The 25,908-nt window shown below is 48.1% G+C and overlaps 1 protein-coding gene across 2 annotated transcripts in view; it reads left to right on the top strand.

Annotated features, from left to right (window-relative positions):
• Positions 1–25,908, top strand: part of EPB41L2 (erythrocyte membrane protein band 4.1 like 2) — a 132,842-nt gene that overhangs the window by 43,243 nt on the left and 63,691 nt on the right. For both annotated transcript variants that reach the window (XM_054393005.1, XM_054393004.1), the window contains exons 3-4: positions 12,285–12,745; positions 14,086–14,292. In XM_054393005.1, the coding sequence (XP_054248980.1) occupies positions 12,299–12,745; positions 14,086–14,292 (654 nt within the window). In that variant the 5' untranslated portion in view covers positions 12,285–12,298. The remainder of the gene's footprint in view (positions 1–12,284; positions 12,746–14,085; positions 14,293–25,908) is intronic.

Here is a 25,908-nt window from a genome sequence, read left to right as displayed (position 1 = left end):
CTTAAGCCTTGCCTGACACCATTTCAGGCCATTTCCTCTTGTTCTATCAATTGAAACAACAACCAACAGGTTTTACCTTGGTCCCCAGTGAGGGGTTTTTGCAGTTCCCATTCGTTGAAGCACTATCTGGGATTCAGGACACTTCCCAGCCCTTCCACACATAGCACAAGAAGGTCTGTGAGGAGGGAGCTGGGACTAGTCCCTTCCAAGCCTTGCTATTCTGTGAGGTACTGCCCAGCATGTGTGAGGTGGGACAGCAGGAGCAAGTCCAGAGGCAGCCACAGACACCATCAAAGGGCTGGAGCAGCTCTGCTATGAGACCAGGCTGAGGGAGCTGGGGGTGTTCAGCCTGGAGAAGAGAAGGCTCCAGGGGGACCTTAGAGCTGCCTGCCAGGACCTGAAGACGTCCTCCAGAAAGGCTGCAGAGGGACATTTCATGTGGGTGTGACACAGGCCAAGGGGGAATGGTTTGAAGCTGAGGGAGAGCAGGGTTAGAGTGGAGCTGAGGAAGAAGTTCTTCAGTCTGAGAGTGGTGAGACTCTGGCACAGGCTGCCCAGGGAGGCTGTGGATGCCTCCTCCCTGGGGGTGTTGGAGGCCAGGTTGGATGAGGCCTTGGGCAACTTGGGCTTGTGGGAAGTATCCCTGCCCATGGCAGGGAGGTTTGGAGTAGATGGTCTCTGAGGTTCCTTCCAACCTAAACCATTCTATGATTTACTTTTTTATTATCTGTTAGGGTTATTAGACCTTTTTTGACCTTTAGGGCATTACTTCACTTGGTCTAGCTTGGAGATGTTGCTGTGGTTGGAATGTTGTCAGTGGTGGAGCCATTGCCACTAGAAGCGGGAAGTGTTTAGGAAGTTGATGGTATATTCACTCTTGGACTCAGCAGCATTCAGCAGAGCCCATGGGAGCGCTGGAGTTTGGGCTGCCAGTTTGATGTGCTAAGCTCAGAGGCATCTCTGTCACTGCTTTCTGCTGCTCAGGGCTGGCAGTGCTGTGTCCCCCAGAGCAGCAGGTGCAGCTTTCCTGAGCAGCAGAGTTCTCTGCACTTCCACTGTTTCCTGATGTATTGCATTAAGCACAAGTGTGCAGGGAAATGTTAGCAGTGGCCTGTTTCACATCTGTCGCTTTATAGGGGCGTTAGAATTATTTGGGGGTGGGAGGTGGAGTGTGGCCAGCAGGAGCAGGGAAGTCATCCTGCCCTGTGCTCAGCACTGGTCAGACCACACCTTGAGTGCTGTGTCCAGGTCTGGGCCCCTCAGTTTAAGAAGGACATTGAGAGACTTGAATGTGTCCAGAGAAGGGCAAGGAGGCTGGGGAGGGGTCTGGAGCACAGCCCTGTGAGGAGAGGCTGAGGGAGCTGGGGGTGTTTCAGCCTGGAGAAGAGGAGGCTCAGGGCAGACCTCATTGCTGTCTACAACTACCTGAAGGGAGGTTGTAGCCAGGTGGGGGTTGGTCTCTTCTCCCAGGCAACAGTGACAGAAGGAGAGGACACAGTCTCAAGCTGTGCCAGGGGAAATTCAGGCTCGAGGTGAAGAGAAAGTTCTTCCCAGAAAGAGTAATTGGCCATGGGATGTGCTGCCCACGGAGGTGTTCAAAACAAGCTTGGCTGTGGCACTTGGAGCCATGGTTTAGTTGTCAGGAGGTGTGAGGTAATAGGTTGGACTTGATGATCTCTGAGGTCTTTTCCAACCTGGTTGCTTCTGTGATTGTGTGTGATTCTGTGAAACTGGTCCTGCTTGTCCAGGGAAACACTTCTGTTCCAGGAGCAGATGAGAGGTTCTGATGGCTTGTGCTAGCTGGAAACATGGAAACACCAACACAAGGCATCTTGGGGGTAAACCTCTGAGGTTTGGGGGTGTGGGATAGCTGGAACAGCTTGGATGAGGAGCTCCATGAGGGACATGGTCTAACTGTCATGTACAGGGAGGTCACAGAATCACACAACGGTAGGGGTTGGAAAGGGCCTCTGGAGATCATTGAGTCCCAACCCTTCTGCTGAAGTAGATTTACCCCCAGCAAGTTGCATAGGAATATGTCCAGGCAGCTTTAAAACATCTTCAGAGAAGGAGACCCCACAACCTCTCTGACACCCTCACAGTAAATAAACTTTTCTTGGAATCATAGATGGCATCAGGTTGGAAACGACCCTCAAAGGTCATCTTGTCCAACCCCCCTGCAGTGAGCAGGGACATGACCAACTAGATATTAGGTTCTGGTTGGACTGGAGGAACTTAAGGTCTGTTCCAGCCAGGTGATTCTGTGATGCTGTTGATTGGAGCAGCAGCTGTGAATTAGAGCAGTTAACCCCCTGAGGGTTACCGTTTATTTTTGTAACTGAACTATGCTATGCAATTAATAGCCTGGCTCTGCTTCCTTGCATGTGTATCAAGGGCTCTTCAGGTCCTTCAGCAGTTGATTCATGTACTGGTAGCAGCACACCCAACAAAGAGACAGCTGCTGGGCACCTGTAGGGATCCCAACTTGCTTCGTTTTATAGCTTGAAACTTTTCATTTATTTGGAATCAGCTTCTTTAAGATTAATTGTCTGGGATGCCAGCAAGTGTGCCCAGGAGGCCAAGAGGGCTGACAGCATCCTGACCTAGGTGTGGGCAGCAGGAGCAGGGCAGGGATGGTGACACTGGTGAGGCCACACCTTGACTGCTGGGTTCAGTTTTGGGCCTCTCACTCTCAAGAAGGACACAGGGCTGGAGCAAGTCCACAAAAGGACAATGAAGCTGGGGAAGGGTCTGGAGAACAGGGCTGGGGAGGAGCACCTGAGGGAGCTGGGGGTGTTTAGTGTGGAGAAGAGGAGGCTGAGGGAGACCTCATTGCTCTCTACAGCTCCCTGAGAGGAGGCTGCAGTAAGTTGAGGGTTGGGCTCTGCTCCCTAGTCTCAGGTGATAACAGGAGAGGAAATGGCCTGAAATTGTGCCGGGGGAGGCTTAGGTTGGAGATTAGGACAAATTTCTTTGCTGCAAGAGTGGTCAGGGATTGGCACAGGCTGCCCAGGGAGGTGCTGCAGTCCCCATCCCTGGAGGGGTTTCACAGCTGCCATGGATGTGGTGCTGAGGGACGTGGGGCAGTGGCAGTGGCTCAGCAGCAGGGGTGGGGCTGTGAGCTCTGGGGGAGTGCTTGGACTTGGTGGTCTGAAAGGTCTCTCCCAACCTCCACAGTTCTATGTTTCTATGATTTAACCAAGTGACTTGGTAGGAAGTGGTGGCAGTGTCAATGTTTGCATTTCAACTTGCATCCTCCTCCAGGAGAGCTGACACTAAAGCAACAGTAGCAAGAGCAGACTGGACACCTCTCACCTGTAGAAATTACTTCAGAATTTTAATGTCACTTTTTTCCAAGTCTTTTTTTCCCTCCGTAATGTGCAAACATCAACCAGCATTGTTAAACTGGCTTGCCAAAGAGCTGCTCTCTCCCCAGTGCTTATCTTTGACACTAGCAAAAATGAAGTGCAATTTAGAGCTGAAACACAGCCCTGCTGCTGCCAAAAAAAGGCACTTCTGTGGCTCTGTTTACTCCCTGAAGCTCTGTAAACAGCATTTGTCTATTCAACTCCCTTCATGTACATGACAGAGCTAACTGTCCCTGTGCATGTCACTTGGTTCCTGGCTGTTGTTCCTAAACTGGATGACTGAAATGAAAAGCTGATGGGCATTTGGAGTGTGAGCTCTGTTGTGTCTGCAGCTGTAGGGCCTCCAGCCTCCACATACTGGGGAAAAGAAAGCTGATGGGGAGATCTGCTGGGGAAAATTACTTGCAATTCCTGTCCTGCTTGTAGGGGCCTGTCACTTGTGCTCACCAGAAGAACAGAGCAGCCTCTTCTCATTTCCTTTTCCTGGTCATGAACCTTGCACTTGTGATGGTTTTCCTCTTCTGCATTCTGTTGTACGTTTCCTAACCATGTCGGATGCTAATAATTTTCAATGTGGTTTCCACTGGAGAGGAAATGGATACTTGTCAGAACAATGATGTGCAGCTGGGGTTCCAGCATCCTGGAGCTTTACTACACAAGGACCTCTCAGTTTGCAGTAAAAGAATCACAGAATGGTAGGGATTGGAAGGGACCTCTGGAGTTTGAGTCCAACCCCCTGCCAGAGAAGGATCACCCAGGGCAGGGCACACAGAACACATCCAGGTGGGGCTGGAAAGCCTGCAGAGAAGGAGACCCCACAACCTCTCTGGGCAGCCTGCTCCTGGCCTCCAGCACCCTCACACCAAACAAGTTTCTCCTCATCTTGAGGTGGAACTTCTGGGTTCCAGTTTGTGTTCATTGCCCCTTGTCCTATCCCAGGACACCACTGAGCAGAGCCTGGCCCCTTCTTGCCCCCCACCCCTCAGATATTTGTAACCATTGATCAGATCCCCTCTCAGCCTTCTCCTCTCCAGGCTAAACAGCTTCAGGGCTCTTAGTCTTTCTACATAGCAGAGATGTTCCAGTCCCTTCTGCATCTTTATAGCCTCCATTGAACTCTCTCCAGCAGTTCCGTGCCCCTCTTGAACTGTAGAGCCCAGAACTGGACACAATCCTCCAGATGTGGCCTCACCAGGGTAGAGGGGAAGGAGAATCCCCCTTGCCCTGCTGTCCATACTCTTCTTAATGCATGCCAGCATCCAATTTACCTTCTTGGCCACAGGCACACTGCTGTCCCGTGGATAACTTACTGTCTGTCAGGCCTTCGTGGCCCTTCTCCATGGAGCTGCTTTCCATGAAGCTGGTTGTATGAAATGAGTACTTGCTGCTCTTTGTCATCTCTAGGTCATGGTTACTGTGAGAGTTCTAAGTTGCAGTCAAACCCTGCTGTAAACTCACCCTGTTGATTTCAAGGACAGGGCAGAGGCTTTTCTCAGGCTGTGTTGTTTGTAGCTTGGACAGATAACAGGAAAGCAGAGCTGTCTCTTGACCCATGCTCATGCTCTGGCTGCTGAAATGGATTTGGAACTAAATCCCGGTTTTCCACTGAGTCTGTCCTTGTCTGGCAGTGTCAGGGCTTGGGTGGGGTCACTCTTGTTCAATACAGCTTTTGAAAAAGCCTGGTGGATTCTCATCAGCTGAGAACATTTTTGCAGTGCTGGGGAGCAGCACACAACTTGCTTAATAAACAGAGTGCATGTGTGGATGTACACTCTGGCACGACAGGCTGGAGCTGCTCTTTGGGGTGCTGGCATTCTGCAGGGTTGGGCTTTGCTTGCCTTTGTGTCTCAGAGGATTTCTAGGTTGGAAATACAGGAGGAGCAGCACCGAGAGCTGGAGGATGCCTGTTTGCTTCTAAGTAAGCAAAGACTTTTCTGTGTGGGCATCACAGCTTGGCTGCATGTAGACCTTGAAAGGTATTTGTGAGGTTCTTTTGTTGAAAGCTTTGGGTTTGGTTGCTGTTGGGGGTTTGGTTGCTGTTGGGGGTTTGGTTGCTGTTGGGGGTTTGGTTGCTGTTGGGGTTTGGTTGCTGTTGGGGTTTGGTTGCTGTTGGGGTTTGGTTGCTGTTGGGGTTTGGTTGCTGTTGGGGTTTGGTTGCTGTTGGGGTTTGGTCGCTGTTGGGGGTTTGGTTGCTGTTGGGGTTTGGTCGCTGTTGGGGTTTGGTCGCTGTTGGGGGTTTGGTCGCTGTTGGGGTTTGGTCGCTGTTGGGGTTTGGTCGCTGTTGGGGTTTGGTTGCTGTTGGGGGTTTGGTCGCTGTTGGGGGTTGGTCGCTGTTGGGGTTTGGTCGCTGTTGGGGCTTGGTCGCTGTTGGGGGTTTGGTCGCTGTTGGGGGTTTGGTCGCTGTTGGGGGTTTGGTCGCTGTTGGGGTTGGTTGCTGTTGGGGTTTGGTTGCTGTTGGGGTTTGGTCGCTGTTGGGGTTTGGTCGCTGTTGGGGCTTGGTCGCTGTTGGGGCTTGGTTGCTGCAGGGGTTTGGTTGCTGTTGGGGCTTGGTTGCTGTTGGGGTTTGGTCGCTGTTGGGGTTTGGACGCTGTTGGGGCTTGGTTGCTGTTGGGGTTTGGTTGCTGTTGGGGTTTGGTCGCTGTTGGGGGTTTGGTCGCTGTTGGGGCTTGGTCGCTGTTGGGGGTTTGGTCGCTGTTGGGGTTTGGTCGCTGTTGGGGTTTGGTCGCTGTTGGGGTTTGGTCGCTGTTGGGGCTTGGTCGCTGTTGGGGTTGGTGCTGGGGGTTTGGTGCTTGGGGCTTGGTGCTGTTGGGGTTTGGTCGCTGTTGGGGTTTGGTTGCTGTTGGGGTTTGGTCGCTGTTGGGGTTTGGTCGCTGTTGGGGCTTGGTCGCTGTTGGGGTTTGGTCGCTGTTGGGGTTTGGTCGCTGTTGGGGGTTTGGTTGCTGCAGGGGTTTGGTCGCTGCAGGGGTTTGGTCGCTGTTGGGGTTTGGTCGCTGTTGGGGGTTTGGTTGCTGCAGGGGTTTGGTCGCTGTTGGGGGTTGGTTGCTGTTGGGGTTGGCGTTGGGGTTTGGTGCTGTTGGGTTTGGTGCTGTTGGGGTTGGTGCTGTTGGGGTTTGGTCGCTGTTGGGGTTTGGTCGCTGTTGGGGTTTGGTCGCTGTTGGGGGTTTGGTGCTGTTGGGGTTTGGTCGCTGTTGGGGGTTTGGTCGCTGTTGGGGTTGGTGTGGGGGTTTGGTCGCTGTTGGGGGTTTGGTTGCTGTTGGGGTTGGTGCTGGGGTTTGGTGCTGTTGGGGGTTTGGTCGCTGTTGGGGTTTGGTCGCTGTTGGGGTTTGGTCGCTGTTGGGGTTTGGTGCTGTTGGGGTTGGCTGTTGGGGTTTGGTCGCTGTTGGGGTTGGTCGTGGGGTTTGGTCGCTGTTGGGGGTTTGGTCGCTGTTGGGGTTTGGTCGCTGTTGGGTTGGTGCTGGGGGTTTGGTCGCTGCAGGGTTTGGTCGCTGGGGGTTGGTGCTGGGGGTTTGGTCGCTGTTGGGGGTTTGGTCGCTGTTGGGGTTTGGTCGCTGTTGGGGTTGGTGCTTTGGGGTTGGTCGCTGTTGGGGGTTTGGTCGCTGTTGGGGTTTGGTCGCTGTTGGGGTTTGGTTGTTGTTGGGGGTTTGGTTGTTGTTGGGGTTTGGTCGCTGTTGGGGCTTGGTTGCTCTTGGGGGCTTGGTTGCTCTTGGGGGCTTGGTTGCTCTTGGGGGCTTGGTTGCTCTTGGGGGCTTGGTTGCTCTTGGGGGCTTGGTTGTTCTTGGGGCTTGATTGCTCTTGGGTCATTGGTTTTTTTTGTTTTGCTTTTTTTGGGGGGGGTGGTTAATTTTGGGATTTGTTGTGCTGATTTTGTCTGTTGTATGGGTGCTGTTACTCACTTGATGCAGGTCTCAATCCATTTTATGTAGTTTGGGAAACAGCACTTTCTAATATTACTGTTGGTGTTTTATTATACATTTTTTGGCTGTCACCTAGTGTCAGACAAAAAAAGTAACAAAATAATGTACAAAGAATTCTCGTTTTTCATGTCTTGTAGTGTTATTGATCCTTTCTGGAGCATTGTATCCCTTCAGCTGAGTTTTCCATTAATCCTTTCAAGTTGTATAAGGATTGCAATAGCCAAGGTGTTTACCAGGCAAAACAGCAATGGCTTGCAGCAGGTGGATTATGTTTTATGAGTGGACTCGATGATCATAAAGATGTTTTCCAACCTAAACAATTCTGTGGTTCTGTGAAAAGTTGGGAGTGTTTGAGTGACAAATAATAGATGTGTGGTTGTGCTGCTTCAGTGGGAAAGAGTCTTTGAGAAACAGGAGTGCTCCTGGATTCTGCCTGGACTTGACAGAGAGCTGAGGTAAGGTCCCCACAGTGGCTCTGCAGAAGTTTGGCAATGTGAGAAGTGTTTTCACAACAAAGCTCTGGGCTGCAGATCCTCACTTTGCCATTTCAGACAGAAATAGCTTTCCCTGTCTCAGTTCATTTGCTGTCTGTAGCTTTGAATATTTTCTTCTCTCTTTACAGTGGTTTTCAGAATTACTAAAGTATCACTCCAGGCCTTCCAGTACCTGAAGGGGCTACAAGAAGGCTGCAGTGACAGGACAAGGGGCAATGATTTGAAATGAGAGCAGAGCAGATTTAGATTGGATGGGAGGAACTGTTCTGTACTATGAGGGTGGTGGAACACTGCAACAGGCTGCCCAGGGAGGTAGTGAGGCTCCATCCCTGGAAATACTCAAGGTGAGACTGGGCAGAGCTCTGAGCAACCTGATGTAGCTGAGGATGTCCCTGCTGGCTGCAGAGGGGGTTGGACTGGATGAGCTTTGGAGGTCTCTTCCAACCCAAACCGTTCTGTGACTCTATTTCAGAGGTCCACACTGCCCTGTGTAGGGACTGGCCAGTGTTTTTCCAGTGTTTTTTTGTTGAGTCCTGTGTATTGCAAGGGATGATGATGCATCTGCAAGAGTTTTTTAGCACTCTAAAAATTAGTTCTAGAGATTTGATGATATATTTGTGTAAGGACAAAAATGTTTTCCTAGTAGTGTTCCTGCATGAATGTTCCAGAGGGGAGACAGTGTTCTTGCAGGTGTTCAGCTGTTTGATGGCATGGATGCAAACAAAGGCTCACAAAATACCTGTGTGTTTGATGACCTCATTAGCTAGGGAAAAGGATGCTTTAAGGGAAAGGATGCTTTTATAGTTGCCATTAATGCTTTCTGGCTCTGCTAGCCATTGTGATATGCCTGGAGTGCTCTGGAAACTGGGTTCAAAAGCCATAGGATTGTTTGGGAAGACAATTTGGTGCCATTTCTGCTCTCAGACATAAGCTCAGGCTCCATGACCATGCATATCTGCAGACACATGTTTGTGTAGGTATGGAACTAATTGTTTCTCTCATGGAGTGGTAATTCCCTCTCTGGCTCTGAAGTGATACTTATCAAAACGTTAATGCTTCTGTGAAAGCATTCCAGTACTTCTCATCATTTGGGAATTACATCTGAAACTGGAATATTGTTGCTGTTCAAAGTCTGACCTCTGAAACCTACTGGTTTTGAGAGCTGTGATGGCACCATCTGCTGACCAATGCACAGGCTGACACTTACAGCTTGCTCACCTGGCTCATAGAATGGTTTAGTTTGGAAGGAACCTTAAAGATCATCCAGTTCCAAATCCCCTGCCATGGGCAGGGACACCTCCCACCAGCCCAGCTTGCTCAAGGCCTCATCCAGCCTGGCCTTGAACACCTCCAGGGAGGAGGCAGCCAAGCAGTCCTCCTCACAGCCAGTGTGTCAAGACCATGCAGGCTGATGTAAGTCACTCCTGGGAACACTTCTGCTGCCTTAAGGACCTCAGAGTTGAGAAGTTTATTCTTTAGTGGTTTCTTTATTCCTTTGCATTCAGAGCCTCAGGTCTTTGCACACAAATAATGACTGAAAGGTGTAGCTGGGTTCACTGTTTGCTTTATCTGCTAACACAGCGTGTGCAGGTTTTAGCGGCACTGTCAGGAGCATGCTGCAGCACAGAGCCCTGCGATGTCAGGAGACCTCTGCTTTGCACACTGATGGTAAAATACAAGTTTTAAAATGTACCAGAAATGCAGATTAAGGATTCTTTGTCACCAGTACATTCAGCCTGATCTGGACTATAAATTACTGCACATAATGCGTGTGCTGAACATAGTATTCAGCCCTGCTTGCGGGTGTGAGCTCTGCCCAGTGTTAGTTGCTCCAAGTGGAATAAAGAGGGAGTGGAAGGGTGAGTGAAAAGGAGAGGGAATAGCTGTTCTCTTCAGTGGAGATAGATAACCTTATCCTGCTGCAGCTGGTACAGCGTTTACAAAAGTTGAAGGGGCAAAGGAGAGCTTACTTGGAGACAGTGGGAGAAGAAAATCATAGAATCACAGAATGGTTTGGGTTGGAAGGGACGTTAAAGATCATCCAGGTCCAACCTCCATGCCATGGGCAGGGACACCTCCCACCAGCCCAGCTTGCTCAAGGCCTCATCCAGCCTGGCCTTGAACACCTCCAGGGAGGGGGCAGCCACAACCTCCCTGGGCAACCTGTGCCAGTGTCTCACCACCCTCATTCTAAAGAATTTCTTACTAACCTCCAGTCTAAGTCACCCCTCTTCCCCTTGTCCTGTCACTCCCAGCCCTTGTCAAAAGTCCCTCCCCAGCTCTCCTGGAGCCCCTTCAGGTACTGGAAGGCTGCTCTAAGTTCTCCCTGCAGCTTTCTCTTTTCCAGGCTGAACAGCCCCAACTCTCTCAGCCTGTTCATAGGAGAGGTGCTTCAGCCCTCTGATCATCTTTGTGGCCTCTTCTGGACCTGCTCCAGCAACTCAATGTCCTTCTTGTGCTGGGGCCCCATATCTGGACCCAGCCCTGCAGGTGAGGTGTCCCCAGAGCAGAGCAGAGGGGCAGGATCTCCTCTCTCCATCTATGGCCATGCTGCTTTGGGTGCAGTCCAGGCTGCTCTTGGCCTTCTGTGCTGCCAGAGCCCATTGCTGGCTCCTGTCCAGCTTCTCCCCTTCTCTGCAGGGCTGCTCTCAATCTCATCATCCCTCAGCCTGGCCTGATAGCAAGGATTGCCCCAACCTAAGTGCAGGACCTTGCACTTCACCTTATTGAACCTCATGAGGTTCTCCTGAGTCCATCTTTCCAGCCTGTTCAGGTCCCTCTGGATGGCTCCCAACCTGGCCTTCAGCCTTATCAACCACACCACTCAGCTTGGTATCATCAGCCCTGACTTGACTCTGTGGGGCTTTGACTCAGCCTTCCAGGGGCCCTGATTTGACCTTCTGGGGGCCTTGACTCGACCCTCTGGGGCTTTGAGCTGACCCTCTGGGCCCTTGCCTCAACACTGTGGGGCCTTGCCTCCACCCTCTGGGCCTTGCCTCTTCATGTGAATTTGCCTGTAGATAGTTTAAGACTCCTGTGCTTAAGGTTCTTACTAAGATAACTCTCAGGTTTGTTTCCTTTGGCTCAATATCCTCCATCTCTCTTGTCAGAAGTCTTATGTATTTGGGCATCTGTTAGCTTCTGTTGTTGTGTTTGTTTGGGGTGTTTTTGGTAGGTTTTGTTAATTTTGTTTTGAGTTTTTTTCCCTTCTTTTTCTCCTTGGGCAAGACTCAATTTGACCTTTTTTCTGACTACTTAGAAATGTGCTATGGAAACCTTAAGGCAAAGTGCTGCTGCCTTGTGATCTAAACTAGTTTCCAGTTGGCTCAAAATGGCAGTTCACAGTGTTGTGCAAGTTAACTGCATCAAGCATGAACTAGTTTAGCTTCACCTTGGTTGGCATTTCTTAATGTAAAGGGGAAGCATGCATTCTGTCTTCATTTAGAATCATAGGATTGTTAGGGCTGGAAGGGACCTCAAGGCTCAGCCAGTTCCAACCCCCCTGCCATGGGCAGGGACACCTCACACTACAGCAGGTTGCTCACAGCCACATCCAGCCTGGCTGCAAAAACCTCCAGGGATGAGGCTTCCACCACCTCCCTGGGCAACCTGTGCCAGTCTCTCACCACCCTCATGGGGAAGAACTTCTTCCTCACATCCAATCTGAATCTACCTGTTTCTAGTTTTGTTCCATCCCCCCAGTCCTGTCACTACCTGATACCCTAAAAAGTCCCTCCCCAGCTTTCTTGTAGCCCCCTTCAGATACTGGAAGGCCACAAGAAGATCCTCTTGGAGTCTTCTCTTCTCCAGACTGCACAACTCCAACTCTCTCAGTCTGTCTCCAGAGTAGAGCAGCTCCAGCCCTCTGCTCATCTCCAGACACCTTCCAGCACATCCATACCTTCTGCATAAACTTGTGTTATGTTAATGTGTCACTGAATAGTAAAGGGGCTTTATCTACCAGATTGATTGGGTGATAGGTTGGACTAGATGATCTTGAAGGTGTTTTCTAACCTGGTTAATTCTGTGATTCTGTGATTCTGTGTGACAAGAGAAGATGCTGTTCTGAAATTTGAGCTTCTGGGTCAGCCAGGGAGTCCTGTAGAAAGAGAACTGAAATTACTCATGGAATAATCTTGGCTGGTATTATAAGGAGTAGCTTATACTAAACCAAATGCATTTTAGTGAGCACACTGAAATGTTTATCAATGAGAAGGAAACTCTTGCTGTATTTATTGCTGTGAAAATCTTTATCTACAGAGCATTAAGGTTTAACTTACTGCTTAGTTGAGTTTTAGTTTACTGGTTTTACTTGTGAGCTGAGATTTAAAAATAAGTATTTCTTCAACCCCAATAGGTTTAATTTAGAAACTCTCATAGATTATTACAGCAAATTACTTCAAATCCTGTAAAAGTCAGAAACTGTTGCAGATTATTACTGCAAATTACTGCAAAGAATGTAAAAGATGCTACATAACAAAACTATTTGTTATTGTCGTTTCTTTTAGTGTGAATTGTGACAATGACAACTGAAGTTGGCTCAGAGACTGAAGTAAAGAAAGATTCTGAGCAGCTGGGACCAGACAAAGCCAAGGGCAAGCCTGAAGAAGCATCAAAGTCTCCAGAAAATCAAAAGTCCAGCGGAACATCCTCTGAAGAAGCTCAAGATTCTTCCCCTGTCCCAGCACCAACTAGCCCAAGCAGCCAGAAGAGGGAAAAAGCTTCATCTGAAAGCAAGGGTATTTCTCGTTTCCTTCCCCCCTGGCTTAAGAAACAAAAGTCCTACACCTTGGCAGAGCCCAAAGATGAACCCAAGAAGAAGGCCACAGAGCAAGTAGTTGACGAAAGTGAATGCCAGACACCAGAGGGGGTGGCAAAAAAGAGCTCAGAAGAAGCTGGAGATGAAAATCAGCATAATGCTAAAGCAGACAAAGAGAAAAACCACTCCATCAGTACTGCTGAGACACAGGTAGGTGTGGGAAGGCTGATAAATGCTTAGAGATAATGGTGATGAGACCTGAGTCAGGGTTTATGTCATTCTTGTAAAGCTTTGTTAGGGTCCTATCAGGTCAAAATGGCAGCTCCTATCTGGCCTTTCGTGCAGTTGGGTTGATACAGTTGAGAGTAGTATGGCTGATTAAAAGAAGTTCCTGCTCTGTAGCAGACCATTGTTCACTGCAGTCATTCCAGTGTTAGTGTAACCTCACACTTGGACATACTTCAAAGGAACACTGAACTGTGTCATAGTGGCAGGAATGAGCAGGGAGGAGAAGGAAGCCTCGTAAGTCAGCTTTGTCTCTGAAGCCATTGGATGGCATGGGTACCTCCTTAATGACTGTACCACAACAAATAACACGTGGATTCTTTGAGTCCTTACCTCATTTTTGTTAGCCTTTTCTTAGAAATCACTGCCCTGCCTGATTCATTCTAGGAGGTTGATGCTGAGCTCCAAGGCAGGTGCCACCTTCTGCAGTGCACCAGAGTCTTGCCTTTTGAAAAGCTGCGTGTCAGATCTTCATGCTCAGACCTGATATTCTAGAGTGGCAAAGATGCTGAGGGACAGAGAACCTTTCCTGTGAGGAGGGGCTGAGAGCTGATACTGTTTAACCTGAGAAGAGAAGGATCAATCTTAGCAATGTGTATAGAGGCCTGAAGGGAAGAAATGAGAAGGAGCCAGACTCTTCTCAGTGGTATGCAATTAAATGAAAAAAAGGCAGTGGGCACAAATTCAAACCATGAAATTCCATCTCACGTCACAAGAAAATATTTTTTACTGTGACTGATGTGTCAAACACTGCAACAGGCTGGCCAGAGGGGTTGTGGGGTTCCCATTTGTGAAGATACTCAAAACCCACTGGATCTGGTCCCGGGCAAATTATTCTAGGTAGCTCTAGAAGCATTAGGCTAGGGGATCTCAAGAGGTTCCTTCTAACCTCAAATATTTAGGGCTTTCTGCGTAACTTGACTTTCATAAAGACTTTTTTAGTGTTGTATAATTCCTGAAGGTCCTTGTGAAATTTGTTTCTGTTATGGGGAAAAAATACAATAAAAATTTTATAATTATTTCATTTCAAGGAAGGGGGGTGAAAAAAAAATGGCTGGTTTAAGAGTAAGAATATCTGGTCCCCAAAGGAGGACCTTAACACTGGTTATTATGCATCCAGTACGTGCTGAACTTTAATGGAAGCTTAATATTACCTTATTATTAGCTTACTATTAGCTTATATAGTTCCTACTGCTAGCTTCTAAAAGAAATGTATAAGCACCTTCCTGAGTTTCAGTCATCATTTCACTGTGTTTTATATATAGCCTGCCAAAGAAGATGGTAAAGAAGTGGAAGTAGAGAAAGTTGCAGAGGAAAAAGAAGAAAAACAAGAACAAAAAAGGGAGACAAAAGAAGTGCAGACAGCTGAAATTAAAGCAGAAAACCTTCCACAGAAGGCTCCCAAGAAAATCAAAACTGTGCCCTGTAAAGTGGTGCTGCTGGATGGCATGGAGTACAGCTGTGACCTAGAGGTAAGGCAGCAAAAGGCTCTGTAGGAAGAGCTCTTTTCTCTGTAGAGAAAAAAAATGTATTTGTTTTCACTGCACTGAGCTTAACAAATCCATTTTTGTGTCTTTAGTGAGCTCATTACAATGTTACATTCATTGCCAGCATTAGGGGCCAGGAACATTTCATTTTAAAGCTCCATCTTTAAGGCCTTTCCACTTCATCCTTCAATCATAGAATTGTTTAGTTGGGAGAAGACCTCCAAGATCACAGAGTCCAACCTTCAGCCTAAGACCACCATGGCCATCACACCATGTCCCACAGTACCATGGCCACACATCTCTTCCCGGGATGGGAACTCCACCACCTCCCTGGGCAGCCTGTTCCAGTCCCTGACCACTCTTGCAGCAATAAAATTTTTCCTTATCTCCAACCTAACCCTCCTCTGGCACAATTTCAGGCCATTTCCTCTCCTTCTCTCACCTGAGACTAGGAAGAAGAGCCCAACCCCCACCTGACTGCAGCCTCCTTTCAGGGAGCTGTAGAGAGTGAGAAGGTCTCTCAGGTAACATAGCAAGTAAGATGAAATGCAATATACAAATCCTTCTAATGGTGATCATTTGACAGCTCAAAATTGACTTTTTTTTGCAAAAGAAGAAGGTTTTCCTGAAGGTAGTATCAGAGGTACTAGATAAGTTAGTTGGAAGATATTAATTTATTCTTTCTTTTTAAGTTATCTCACCTGGGGAGCTAAAGTCTAAAAAAGTTTGCTTCAAAGAAAAATTTTGTTAGAGAGTCCAATAGAGACCACAAGGATGCTGAAGGGACTGGAGCATCTTTGCTATGAAGAAAGGCTGAGAGCCCTGGGGCTGTTTAGCCTGGAGAAGGCTGAGAGGGGATCTGATCAATGGTTACAAATATCTGAGGGGTGGGGGGCAAGAAGGGGCCAGGCTCTGCTCAGTGGTGTCCTGGGATAGGACAAGGGGCAATGGACACAAACTGGAACCCAGGAAGTTCCACCTCAAGATGAGGAGAAACTTCTTTGGTGTGAGGGTGCTGGAGGCCTGGAGCAGGCTGCCCAGAGAGGTTGTGGAGTCTCCTGCTCTGGAGACTTTCCAACCCCACCTGGATGTGTTCTGTGTGACCTGCCCTGGGTGACCCTGCTTTGGCAGAGGGGTTGGACTGGATGATCTCTGGAGGTCCCTTCCAACCCCTACCATGCTGTGATTTATGTTCTAGTTCTAGATCTTCCTGGCTACATGGAATTCTCATTCGCAGCTGTAAATCACTGGGTTAGATCTTGTATGTATTTATCTGTTAAATCTGCCTGAAGATCACCAAAAGAAATAGCAATTGTGAGCTAAAATAGCTTCTTGGCTTTCATGGCTCTAAGTTCTATCTGCACACACATGCTCCTTCAGGCTGTCCATCTGTCCAAATGTGAAGTCAAACAGGAGTTGTTTAGTATTTGAGATCAAGATTAAATTATGAAATATTCACAGATTGCATTGGGTTGGAAGGGACCCTCAGAGGTCATCTTGTCCAACCCTCCTGCAGTGAGCTGGGACATCTACCCACTCCAGCAGGCTGATCCTGAATGTCTCCAGGAATGGGGCCCTCAGCCACTTCTCTGGGCAACTTGTTCCAGTACTCTGTGACCTTACAGTAAAGAAGTTCCTCCTGATGTTGAGGTGGAACCTCCTGTGCTGTAGTTTCCATCCATTGCCCCTTGTCCTATCCCAGGGCACAAGTGAGCAGAGGCTGTCCCTATCCCTTCCTTCCTGACACTGAACCCTCAGATATTTATAGATGTTTATTAGATCCCCTGTCAGTCTTCTCTGCAGACTAACCACCCCCAGGGCTCTCAGCCTCTCCTCCCCAGGCAGTGCTGCAGTTCTTTCTGCCTCCTTGTAGCCCTCCCTTGGACTCTCTCCACGTAGATCCCTGTGGGAGTAGAACCTCCCTCGATGTTGTTACTAACTGCCTAGCTGTGGTGCCTAGAGTGAATGTCTGGGTTATGAAGTGTGGTTAGAATGTGTGCCTTGTCTAAACCCAGACATCTCGATGTGGCTTTCACTTTGATCTTTGGAATATTTGCACTGGCACAGGCTGCCCAGGAAGGTGTTGGAGTCCCCATCCCCGGAGGTGTTCCAGAACCATGTGGCCATGGCACTTGGGGCCATGGTTTGATGGCCATGGTGGGGTTGGGCTGATGGTTGGACTCAATCTTAGAGATATTTTCCAAGTGAAGCAATTCTGTGATTCTCTGATGTGAGGTCAAAACAGTGCTGATGCTAATGGCATTTCCTAGATCCTGCTCATTCCTTGGGACTGTTCCCATTGGTCTAATGGGAATGGGTCAGCTTTGATGTCATACACACAAGTCATGCAAAAGTGCAAGTTCTGCTTTTCAGGTGCTTTTCCATCTGGGGGTTTCACTGTGCTTCTGAGTAGTTTAGTTGCTTATTATGTACAAATCCTTTTGTGTGCTATACTGCAGTGCTTGATGGATACTGCTCACCTGTCCATCAAAACCTTGGAAGGTGCAAGTAATCCTCTCCAAACCTCTTCAGGACAAAAAGCCTCTCACAAGCAGCAGCTGAGAGGACTGGATTTGCTTTGTGTGGAGAAGGGGAGGCTGAGAGGAGACCACATTGCTCTCTACAACTCCCTGAAAGGAGGTTGAGTGAGGTGGGGGTTGGTCTAGTCATCCTCCTAACAAGTGGTAAGAGGAGAGGAAATGGCCTGAAATTGTGCCAGGAGAGGTTCAGATTGGAGATTATGAAAAATTTCTTTGCTGCAAGAGTGGTCAGGGATTGGAAGAGGCTGCCCAGGGAGGTGGTGGAGTCCCCATCCCTGGAGGTGTTCAGGAAATGTGTGGCCATGGCACCGTGAAACATGGCTTAGTGGCCATGGTGGTGTTGGGTTGATGGTTGGGCTGGATGATCTTGGAGGTGTTTTCCCACCAAAATAGCTCTATGATTGTATGAGGTCAGGCATAATGTTCCTGAAATAGCAGCTCTGTTGTCACTGCTCACTGAACTCCCTGGGCTAGGCTATTTTCTTCCTCTGACACTTAGCTTTTTATTTCCTACTGTTTGCCTTGATTTTAACAGGCAATCCTGATCTAACTTCAGATGCCAGCTGTCTTTCTGTGGGTCATTTCTGGCAATTTTTTTGCTTTAATTTCCATTCTTTTTTTCCTGTCCATCTTGTTGTTCACTTTTCCTGCAAGAGCAGCAGACAACAGTCTGTGTGTTTTGGAAGAAATGCAATTTCAGTAGAGCAGAAACTGTTCCCTAAGACGCTGTCCATGTGGTAGGTAGATTTCTGTCCTGCTTATCTTCCCTTTTGCTTTGTGAGCTTAATTTATTTCTAGACATAATTGTGGCTTCATTTCTTCAGCCTCAGTGCTTTAAAGCACTTCAACGTTCTTAATTTTTTATTAACACAGAGTTTGAATTTTGGATGTTGAGAGAATTGAGACTTGATTCACATAGCACTGAACACAGAACTCTGCTGTCATGTTGCCATCCTGCCTCTGTGTCCCCTGTTGAAGCTGGGTTTGTTCTTTGTTTACTTGTACAGGTACAAATTCAATAAATCCAATTTTGCAAACAAAGTTGACTGGATATAGACAGAATTTTTAAAAAACTTTTTTAAAAAAAGGTATTTCAGTTGAGTATCAGTAGATGCTGGAGAGCTTCTGTAGAATAAGCAAAATAACTATATTGGAAAAATCATAGAATCCAAGAATGGTTTGGCTTGGAAGGGACCTTAAAGCAGCACAAACTCATAGAACAGACTCATAGATTCACAGAATGGTTTGGGTTGGAGAGGACCTTCAAAACCATCCAGTTCCAACCCCCTGCCATGGGCAGGGACACCTCCCACCAGCCCAGGCTGCTCAAGGCCTCATCCAGCCTGGCCTTGAACACCTCCAGGGAGGATGCAGCCACAGCCTCCCTGGGCAACCTGTGCCAGTGTCTCACCACCCTCACTGTGGAGATTTTCTTCCTAACCTCCAGTCTGAATCTTAAGCTTCAAGCTTAAACAAAGAGGTTACAGTTTCTGCTTTAGGTCGGTGCTTAACAAATTCCTGTGGATTTAGTTTCACCAGGTGTAATGTTTCTGAGATTTAGATTGGGCACTGAAGGCTCTCTAGAGGTTAGTCTGGATGAGGCTCTCCCTTCTTCTCTGACCTGCTCTAGAAATTTGGTATTCATCAAGTGGCAGTGAAATGTCCTCACCAGCTGAAAATTGACTTCAGCTGTACTCCTACATGTTGGAATTGTGTAACATGAAGCTGAAATAGGAGAGGGATTAATTCAAGTGAATAGGTGATGTCCTGCCATTGTGATATGACTGAAGAGAATTTGTACATGTTGGGGTGCCTTGTTTTCTGTCCTGTTACCACAGATGAGTTTTTGTAATAATAATCCCAATCCTGCTGGAGAACCTTCTAATCTTGGCTGGATTTGTTTTTAACAAAGGGAGAGAGGAGGAAGAATTTTCAAGACAAGATCGGTAAAATTCGAATCTTAGTTGTCGTGTGCATGAACCCTGCACACTGTTTGGAGTGAAAGGTACTCATGTCATAGAACCACAGAATGGTAGGGATTCCAAGGGACCTCTGGAGATCATCCAGTCCAACCCCCCTGCCAGAGCAGGGTCAACCAGGGCAGGTCACACAAGAATGCATCCAGATGGGTCTTGAAGGTGTCCAGAGAAGGAAGCTCCACAACGTCTCTGCACAGCCTGCTCCCGCACCTGCCTGCTTCCAGCAGCCTCACAATGAAGAAGCTTCTCCTCAGGTTGAGCTGGAGCCTCACTCTAGCCCAGGTTGCTCCAAGGCCTCATCCAGCCTGGCCTTGAACACCTTCAGGGAGGGGACATGCACAGCCTCCCTGGGCAACCTGTGCCAGTGTCTCATCACCCTCACTGCCAAGAATTTCTTCCTCATTTCCAGGCTCAGTCTCCTCTCTCCCAGCTCAAAACCATTGTCTCTCATCCTGTCACTCCCAACCCTTGTCAAAAGTCCCTCCCCAGCTCTCCTGGAGCCTCTTTCAGGTACTGGAAGGCTGCTGATTTGTCATCAGCTGTTGCTGTAGAACATTTGTACCTTGGTTTCTGTGCCTCTTTTCTGGTTTGTGTATAGATAATTGCTTTTAAGTTCTTTTTACAAACAGCAAGTGCTGAGTGACAATGGAGTTATTGCTTACTGCTTGTCTTTGCATGTCTTTCCCATTCCTCAGGGCGTGCCTGTGTGGTTGATGTTTGGCTTCCAACAAAGCACATCTCAAATATTTTTCATTTTTAAGATTTACATTGTAAATTAATCACCTCTGAGGATAATTTATTTGTTCTGTTGCCCTCTTTATTTTGCCTTAATAGATCTTTTGTCTGGTGTCAACTTGCCAGTTTGAACTTGAAGTCAATAATTCTTTTCCTACAGAACTATTGAAACAGATATTTCATCTGCTTTTGTGATCATTTCCTGCAGGTGTTTTTTCTTTCTCATCTAGCTTTGTTCTTTTTATTACTCTGCTTTTGTAGATGCAAATTTGAAGGACCTGATTTATAGTCCATTTTTTGAGTGTAGCTTCCCCAGATATGCTTATCTCCATGCCATTGTTGCCCAGGAAGCCATAATGAAGCTAAGTCTTGTGCCAGGTGAAACCTGTTCTCTACTGTAATTTGAAATTCCCACTGCAGTGTTTCATTGTCTGGGTTGGGTTTTTTGTTGTGGTTTTGTTGCTTGGTTGGTTGATTTTTTTTTTTTTTCCCAGAAATGAACTGTTGGCACTTCTGCTGTCAGCATCTCTGCATTGCTAACTTGGAGAGTTCATAGCATCATAGAATGGCTTAGGTTGGAAGGGACCTCAGAAATCATCTCTACTCCAATCCCCCTGCCGTGGACAGGGACAGCTCTCAACTAGACTTGGTTGCTCAAGTTGGTAAAGTGTGCTGTGCTCTGTAAATGAATACTCTGTAGCTTGACCCTTGCTCTGTGGAATTAAAACCGTATGAGTGTTATTAGTGTTAGGAACTCTTCAAGTTTGCTTTATTTTGGGTTTTAAGAACCTGGAAAGTTTCGTAAGTAAGCAAAAAAACCCAACCAACCAACAACACAACAAAACAGACAAACAAAACCAAACCCTAAAACAAACCAACAAACCCCCAAACCACACCAAAACAAACAAATATTCGAGCCAGTACCTAAAGGGGGCTCCAGGAGAGCCGGGGAGGGTCTTTTGACAAGGGCTGGGAGTGACAGGATGAGGGGCAAGGGCTTTGAACTGGGAGGGGGATTATGTGTACACATTATGGATGGTGACTCCACCACCTCCCAGGGCAGCCTGTTCCAGTTCCTGACCACTCCTGCAGGAATGAAATTCTTCCTAATATCCAACCTAAACCTCCCCTGGCACAGCTTGAGGCCATTTCCTTATGTCCTGTCTTTATTACTCAGGAGAAGAGGCCAGCAGAGGCCTCACTCCAACCTCTTTTCAGGTAGCTGTAGAGATCAGTGAGGTCTCCTCTCAGCTTGCTCTTGAAGGGACAGTAAACTTCTGTGTCCTGAGTTCACAGTGACATTTTTGTCTGACTGAGAATCCTCCCTTCTGGGAAGGAGAGAGAGGCATCTGCAGCAGTTAGTGGATAGGAGTGCTGAGTGCAGCAGCTGCTGCAGGTGAACCTACCACTGGAGCCCTGAGCACCCTGCTCTAGCAGGAGATGACTGCATGGGGGATTGGACAAGGCAGCTTTGAGGGTCCCTTTCAACCTGGTGCAGTCTGTGATGCTATGGATATTAGCATACATAGAGCATGAGCAATTAATCCAATTAATTTATTTTAACCTTACAACTATTAGAATCACAGAATGTTAGGGGTTGGAAGGGTGGGGCTGGTGCTGGGCTCTTGGTGTTTATGCAATAAGAAGATTAGATTGTAAATTGCTGTCAGCTTGCATTTTCATAGAATCATAGATCAGTAGGGATGGAAGAGACCTCCAGAGATCACCCAGTCCAACCCCCCTGCCAGGGCAGGGTCACCCACGGCAGGTCACACAGAACACATCCAGGTGGGGTTGGAAAGTCTCCAGAGCAGGAGACTCCACAACCTCTCTGGGCAGCCTGCTCCAGGCTCCAGCACCCTCACAGGGACAAAGTTTTCCCTTCTGTTCCCCTGGCACCTCCTCTGCTCCAGCTTGCCCCCAGTGCCCCTTGTGCTGTCCTTGGCCATCCCTGAGCAGAGCCTGGCTCCAGCCCTGCACATCTTTATCCCCAGCCATGAGGGCAGCCCTCAGGCTCCTCTGCTCCAAGCTCCAAGCCCCAGAGCTCCCTCAGCCTGGCCTCACAGGAGATGTTCCACTGCCTGCAGCAGCTCTGTGGCTCTGGGCTGAACTCTCTCAAGCAGTTCCCTGAGGTCCTTCTTGAACTGAGGGACCCAGAACTCTTAAGAGAGAGCCTTCATGTAGCCATGGACTCTTCAGATGTGTGAGTGCCTGGAGGGAGTTAAAACAAGAAGGCAGACAACTATTTGGAGTAGTTCTGGAGGAGCATGACTTAAAACGAGTTGCAGGGGCTGTGAACTGTTAGGAACTTACAGTTCCCTTTTATTGCTTTCTTTGAAGAGTTCAATTCACTTCCAGGGATCACAACATGTTGAGTGTATCAGAGAGTTGTCAGATTATGGAAGGATGGAAGACACTGAGTCATAGTGCCCCAAAACCATAAATTAATCCATTTTTGTGCTTACTTGAAATGACAGAATCATATTAAAGGATAAAGTAAGTTAGGTTAATGATGAATTAATTGTGTAATACTCGGTGAGATGCAATGGCAGATGAGTTGTAACAGCTTAACTGAGCAGATTGTTGGAATGTTTGAGATCTAATTTCTAGAAGAAATTTTTTATAAAATTACTTTCTAGCACAATGCAAATAACACAGTTTTGGCTTTTGTCCTGAAAACTGCCATCTGTGGCAGCAGGTGTAAGTTACTAATCTTTAATAAGTCCAGAGGAGGCTCACAAAGGTGATCCAAGGGCTGGATCACCTCTGCTATGAGGACAGGCTGAGGGAGCTGGGTGTTGTTTAGCCTGAAGAAGAGAAGACTCCGGGGAGACCTTAGAGCAGCCTTCCAATACCCAAAGGGAAACTAAAGGAAGGCTGGAGAGGGACTTTTCATAGAATTATAGAATTATTAAGGCTGGAAAAGACCTTTAAGATCATTGAGTCCAACCATAACCCAACTGCCATGACCACTAAATCATATTCTGAGGTACTGCATCTACAGCTTCTTGAACACCTCCAGGGATGGGGACTCCACCTCCCTGGCTGGGCAGCCTGTTCCAATGCCACACCACTCTCTCAGGAGAGAAGTTTTTCCTAATGTCCAAGCTAAACCTCCTCTTAACCACAACTTAAACCCGTGAGGGTGTCCACTGACAGGAAAAGCTGAGGGAGAGCAGGTTTAGACTGGACCTCAGGTAGAAGTTCTTGGGTACAAGGGTGGTGAGATACTGAAACAGGTTGCCTAGAGTGGTTGCTGATGACCTCTTCCTGGAGGTGTTTAAGGCCAGGTTGGATGAGTCTTTGGGCTACTAAGTCTTGTTGAGAGGTGTCCCTGCCCATGGCAAGGAGGTTGGAGTAGATAGTCTCTGAGGTCCCTTCCAGCCTAAGCCATTCTATGATTTTTGGGTGATTTACATGTGCCTCTTGATTTTTATCTCCCTCATGAAAGTAACTTGCATTTTTTTCCTCTTGTTCTATGGTTTCTTAGGTAAATGAGAGGGAATTCTGTCCTTAAATTTGGCTTCTGTGGCTTGTTGAGTTTTGCTGCTTTAAATCCAGTCTGGGTTTCAGTAGACACAGTTTAAACAAACAAAAAGAAGTGCTAACTGGATAATGATTACTGGTTAGAAGCAAATGAAGATCTGTTTGGTTTGTTTATTGCATCCAGTCAGGCTCTAATGAAATATTTATAACAAAAGCCATTGAAAGGCTGCCAGCATGGACTGTGTTTCATGCACGTAGGAGCAAGTGAAATGGAGTGGAGTTGACAGAGGTTCTCTGCTCACTTGCAGTCTGCTAATGCAAAGGAAAAGGATGTGTGCTTCCTGTGCAGTTCAGGTTAGTTTTTAATGCTAAATTAAGAAATGTCTGAATAAACTTGATATGGGACAGATGGTTAATTGTAGTTGAGTTTTTCATAGAATCTTAGAATGGTTTGGGGTGGAAGGGACCTGCCATGGGCAGGGACACCTCCCACCAGCCCAGCTTGCTCAAGGCCTCATCCAGCCTGGCCTTGAACACATCCAGGGAGGAGGCATCCACAGCCTCCCTGGGCAACCTGTGCCAGTGTCTCACCACCCTCACTCTCAATTTCTTCCTCATCTCCAGTCTCAATCTCCCCTCTCCCAGCTCAAAGCCATTGTCCCTTGTCCTGTCACTCCCAGCCCTTGTCAGAAGTCCCTCCCTGCTTTTTTGTTTTTTTTTTTTGCAAATCTTTCTTTCCCAAATACTGAAATGTGTGGACAAGTGTTTGAATTACCTTAAGTGTCTGTTTGAAGTATGAAATCCCTTCTTTAGAAAAAGGAAAATAGGATGGCTTTAGGTCTGACACATTTTGAATACATTGGTCCAGATTCAACAGACACAACTTGGAAGTAAGGTTTGTGTGAAGTGAGACACTGGCACAGGTTGCCCAGGGAGGCTGTGGCTGCATCCTCCCTGGAGGTGTTCAAGGCCAGGCTGGATGAGGCCTTGAGCAAGCTGTGCTGGTGGGAGGTGTCCCTGCCCATGGCAGGGGGTTGGAATTGGATGATCTTGAAGGTCCCTTCCAACCCAAACCATTCTGTGATTTTATGAAGTAATCTCAAAGCCAAAAATTCTCTCTACTTTACCTGCAAAATTCTTGTGGGGGGCACCTACCCTTTCTTTGACCTCTGGCATCACCATAACTGTAGTTGGTCTGTAGTGCCCTACAGCTGAGGAGAGCAGGAGCTTTTTTCTCCCCAGATGGGCTAGCCACAGTCTGGGTGCTTTTTTGCCTTCCCTGCAGTATTGAGCACAGTCCCTTGCAGGGCTCCTCTGGGTCATTTTGGCTGGGTTCTTGCCTGCTGCTGTTGTACCTCCAAGGCACTGCTCATGCCCTGGCTCTTTCTGTCTGTCTTTGCTGTTTCAAGTTCGTAGTGGGAGAGAGCTCTGATATTCCCTTGCTTCCATTTCCCCTGGTGTTCCTTCCTGAGCCAAAACTTTGTGCTTGGTGGAGCTCCAGTCTTGCTGCATGGCACTTCTCAGCTCTCCCTGCATGCAGTGCAGGCACTGGGCAGGCACTTTTTATGCATCACTGTCCAAGAAGCAGAGTGGAGCAGTCTGCAGCCAAAAAGTCTGCTTGTCACTGCTGTGCCATGCACTTTGAAGTAGCCCAGGCTACCACACACCTCTCACTCTCCTGTGTGTGGTCAGTACTGATCTTCATTCTTCCACTTCTTGCTCCTCAGGAAAGAGGGCTGCTTTGTGGCTTGCCTTTGCCTGCCTGCAAGGGATGGTTTTTGAAAGCTGTGCTGAAGAATGCATCAGGCTGCTCCTGGTGGCACAAGTGCCTTGGGTTAACATTCGTCTCTATTCATCTCATCAGTGATACAGACACTGAGACTGAGGGCACCCTCAGCAAGTCTGGTGATGATAGCAAGCTGAGTGGTGTGCTTGACAAGACTGAGGGATGGCATCCATCCAAAGGGACCTGGACAAGCTGAAGAGATGGGCTTGGGAGGTCCAGTAAGGTGAACTGCAAGGTCCTGCATCTGGGTCAGGGAAACTCTTGTTATCAGTTCAGGCTGAAGCATGTTGAGATTGAGAGCAGCCCTGCAGAGAAGGACTTGGGGGTGCTGGTGGGGGAGAAGCTGGACAGGAGCCAGCAATGGGCACTGGCAGCACAGAAGGCCAAGGGCAATGCAAAACCAACATGGCCAGCAGGAGAGAGGAGATCCTGCCCCTCTGCTCTGCTCTGGTGACACCACACCTGCAGTGCTGTGTCCAGCTCTGGAGCCCTCAGCAGAGGAAGGACATGGATTTGATTGAGGGTCCAGAGGAGGGCCATGAAGAGGACCAAAGGGCTGGAGCACCTCTCCTGTGAGGACAGGCTGGGAGAGTTGGGGTTGTTCGGCCTGGAGAAAAGAAGGCTCTGGGGAGACCTTAGAGCTGCATTTCAATGTCTGAAGAGGACCTACAGGAAAGTTGGGGAGGGACTGTTCAGAAGGGCCTGTGGGGATAGGATGAGAGGCAATGGTTTGAAACTGGAGCAGGGCAGATTTGGGTTGGACATTAGGAAGAAGCTCTGCACAATGAGGCTGGTGAGACACTGGAACAGGCTGCCCAGGGAGGTGGTTGAGACCTCATCCCTGGAGACATTCAAGGTCAAACTTGATGGGACCCTGGGCAGCCTGCTCTAGTGGGAGATGTCTTTGCTCACTGCAGTGGGGTTGGACAAGATGTCTTTGGAGGGTCCCTTCCAACCTCATGCAGTCTATAATCCTATAAATATTTGTGAACATTTGCTCTTAAATAGATTCAGAAAAACAAAATCGGTCAAATCCTGTTTCCAGCTGTGTCCCTGTCCATTAGGGGCAACAGTT

The sequence above is a fragment of the Indicator indicator genome, chromosome 27 (genome assembly GCF_027791375.1).
Source record: "Indicator indicator isolate 239-I01 chromosome 27, UM_Iind_1.1, whole genome shotgun sequence".
Classification (NCBI taxonomy): Eukaryota; Metazoa; Chordata; class Aves; order Piciformes; family Indicatoridae; genus Indicator; species Indicator indicator.
The sequence above is the reverse complement of the archived record's forward strand: the minus strand, read 5'-3'. Positions and strand labels throughout refer to the sequence as shown.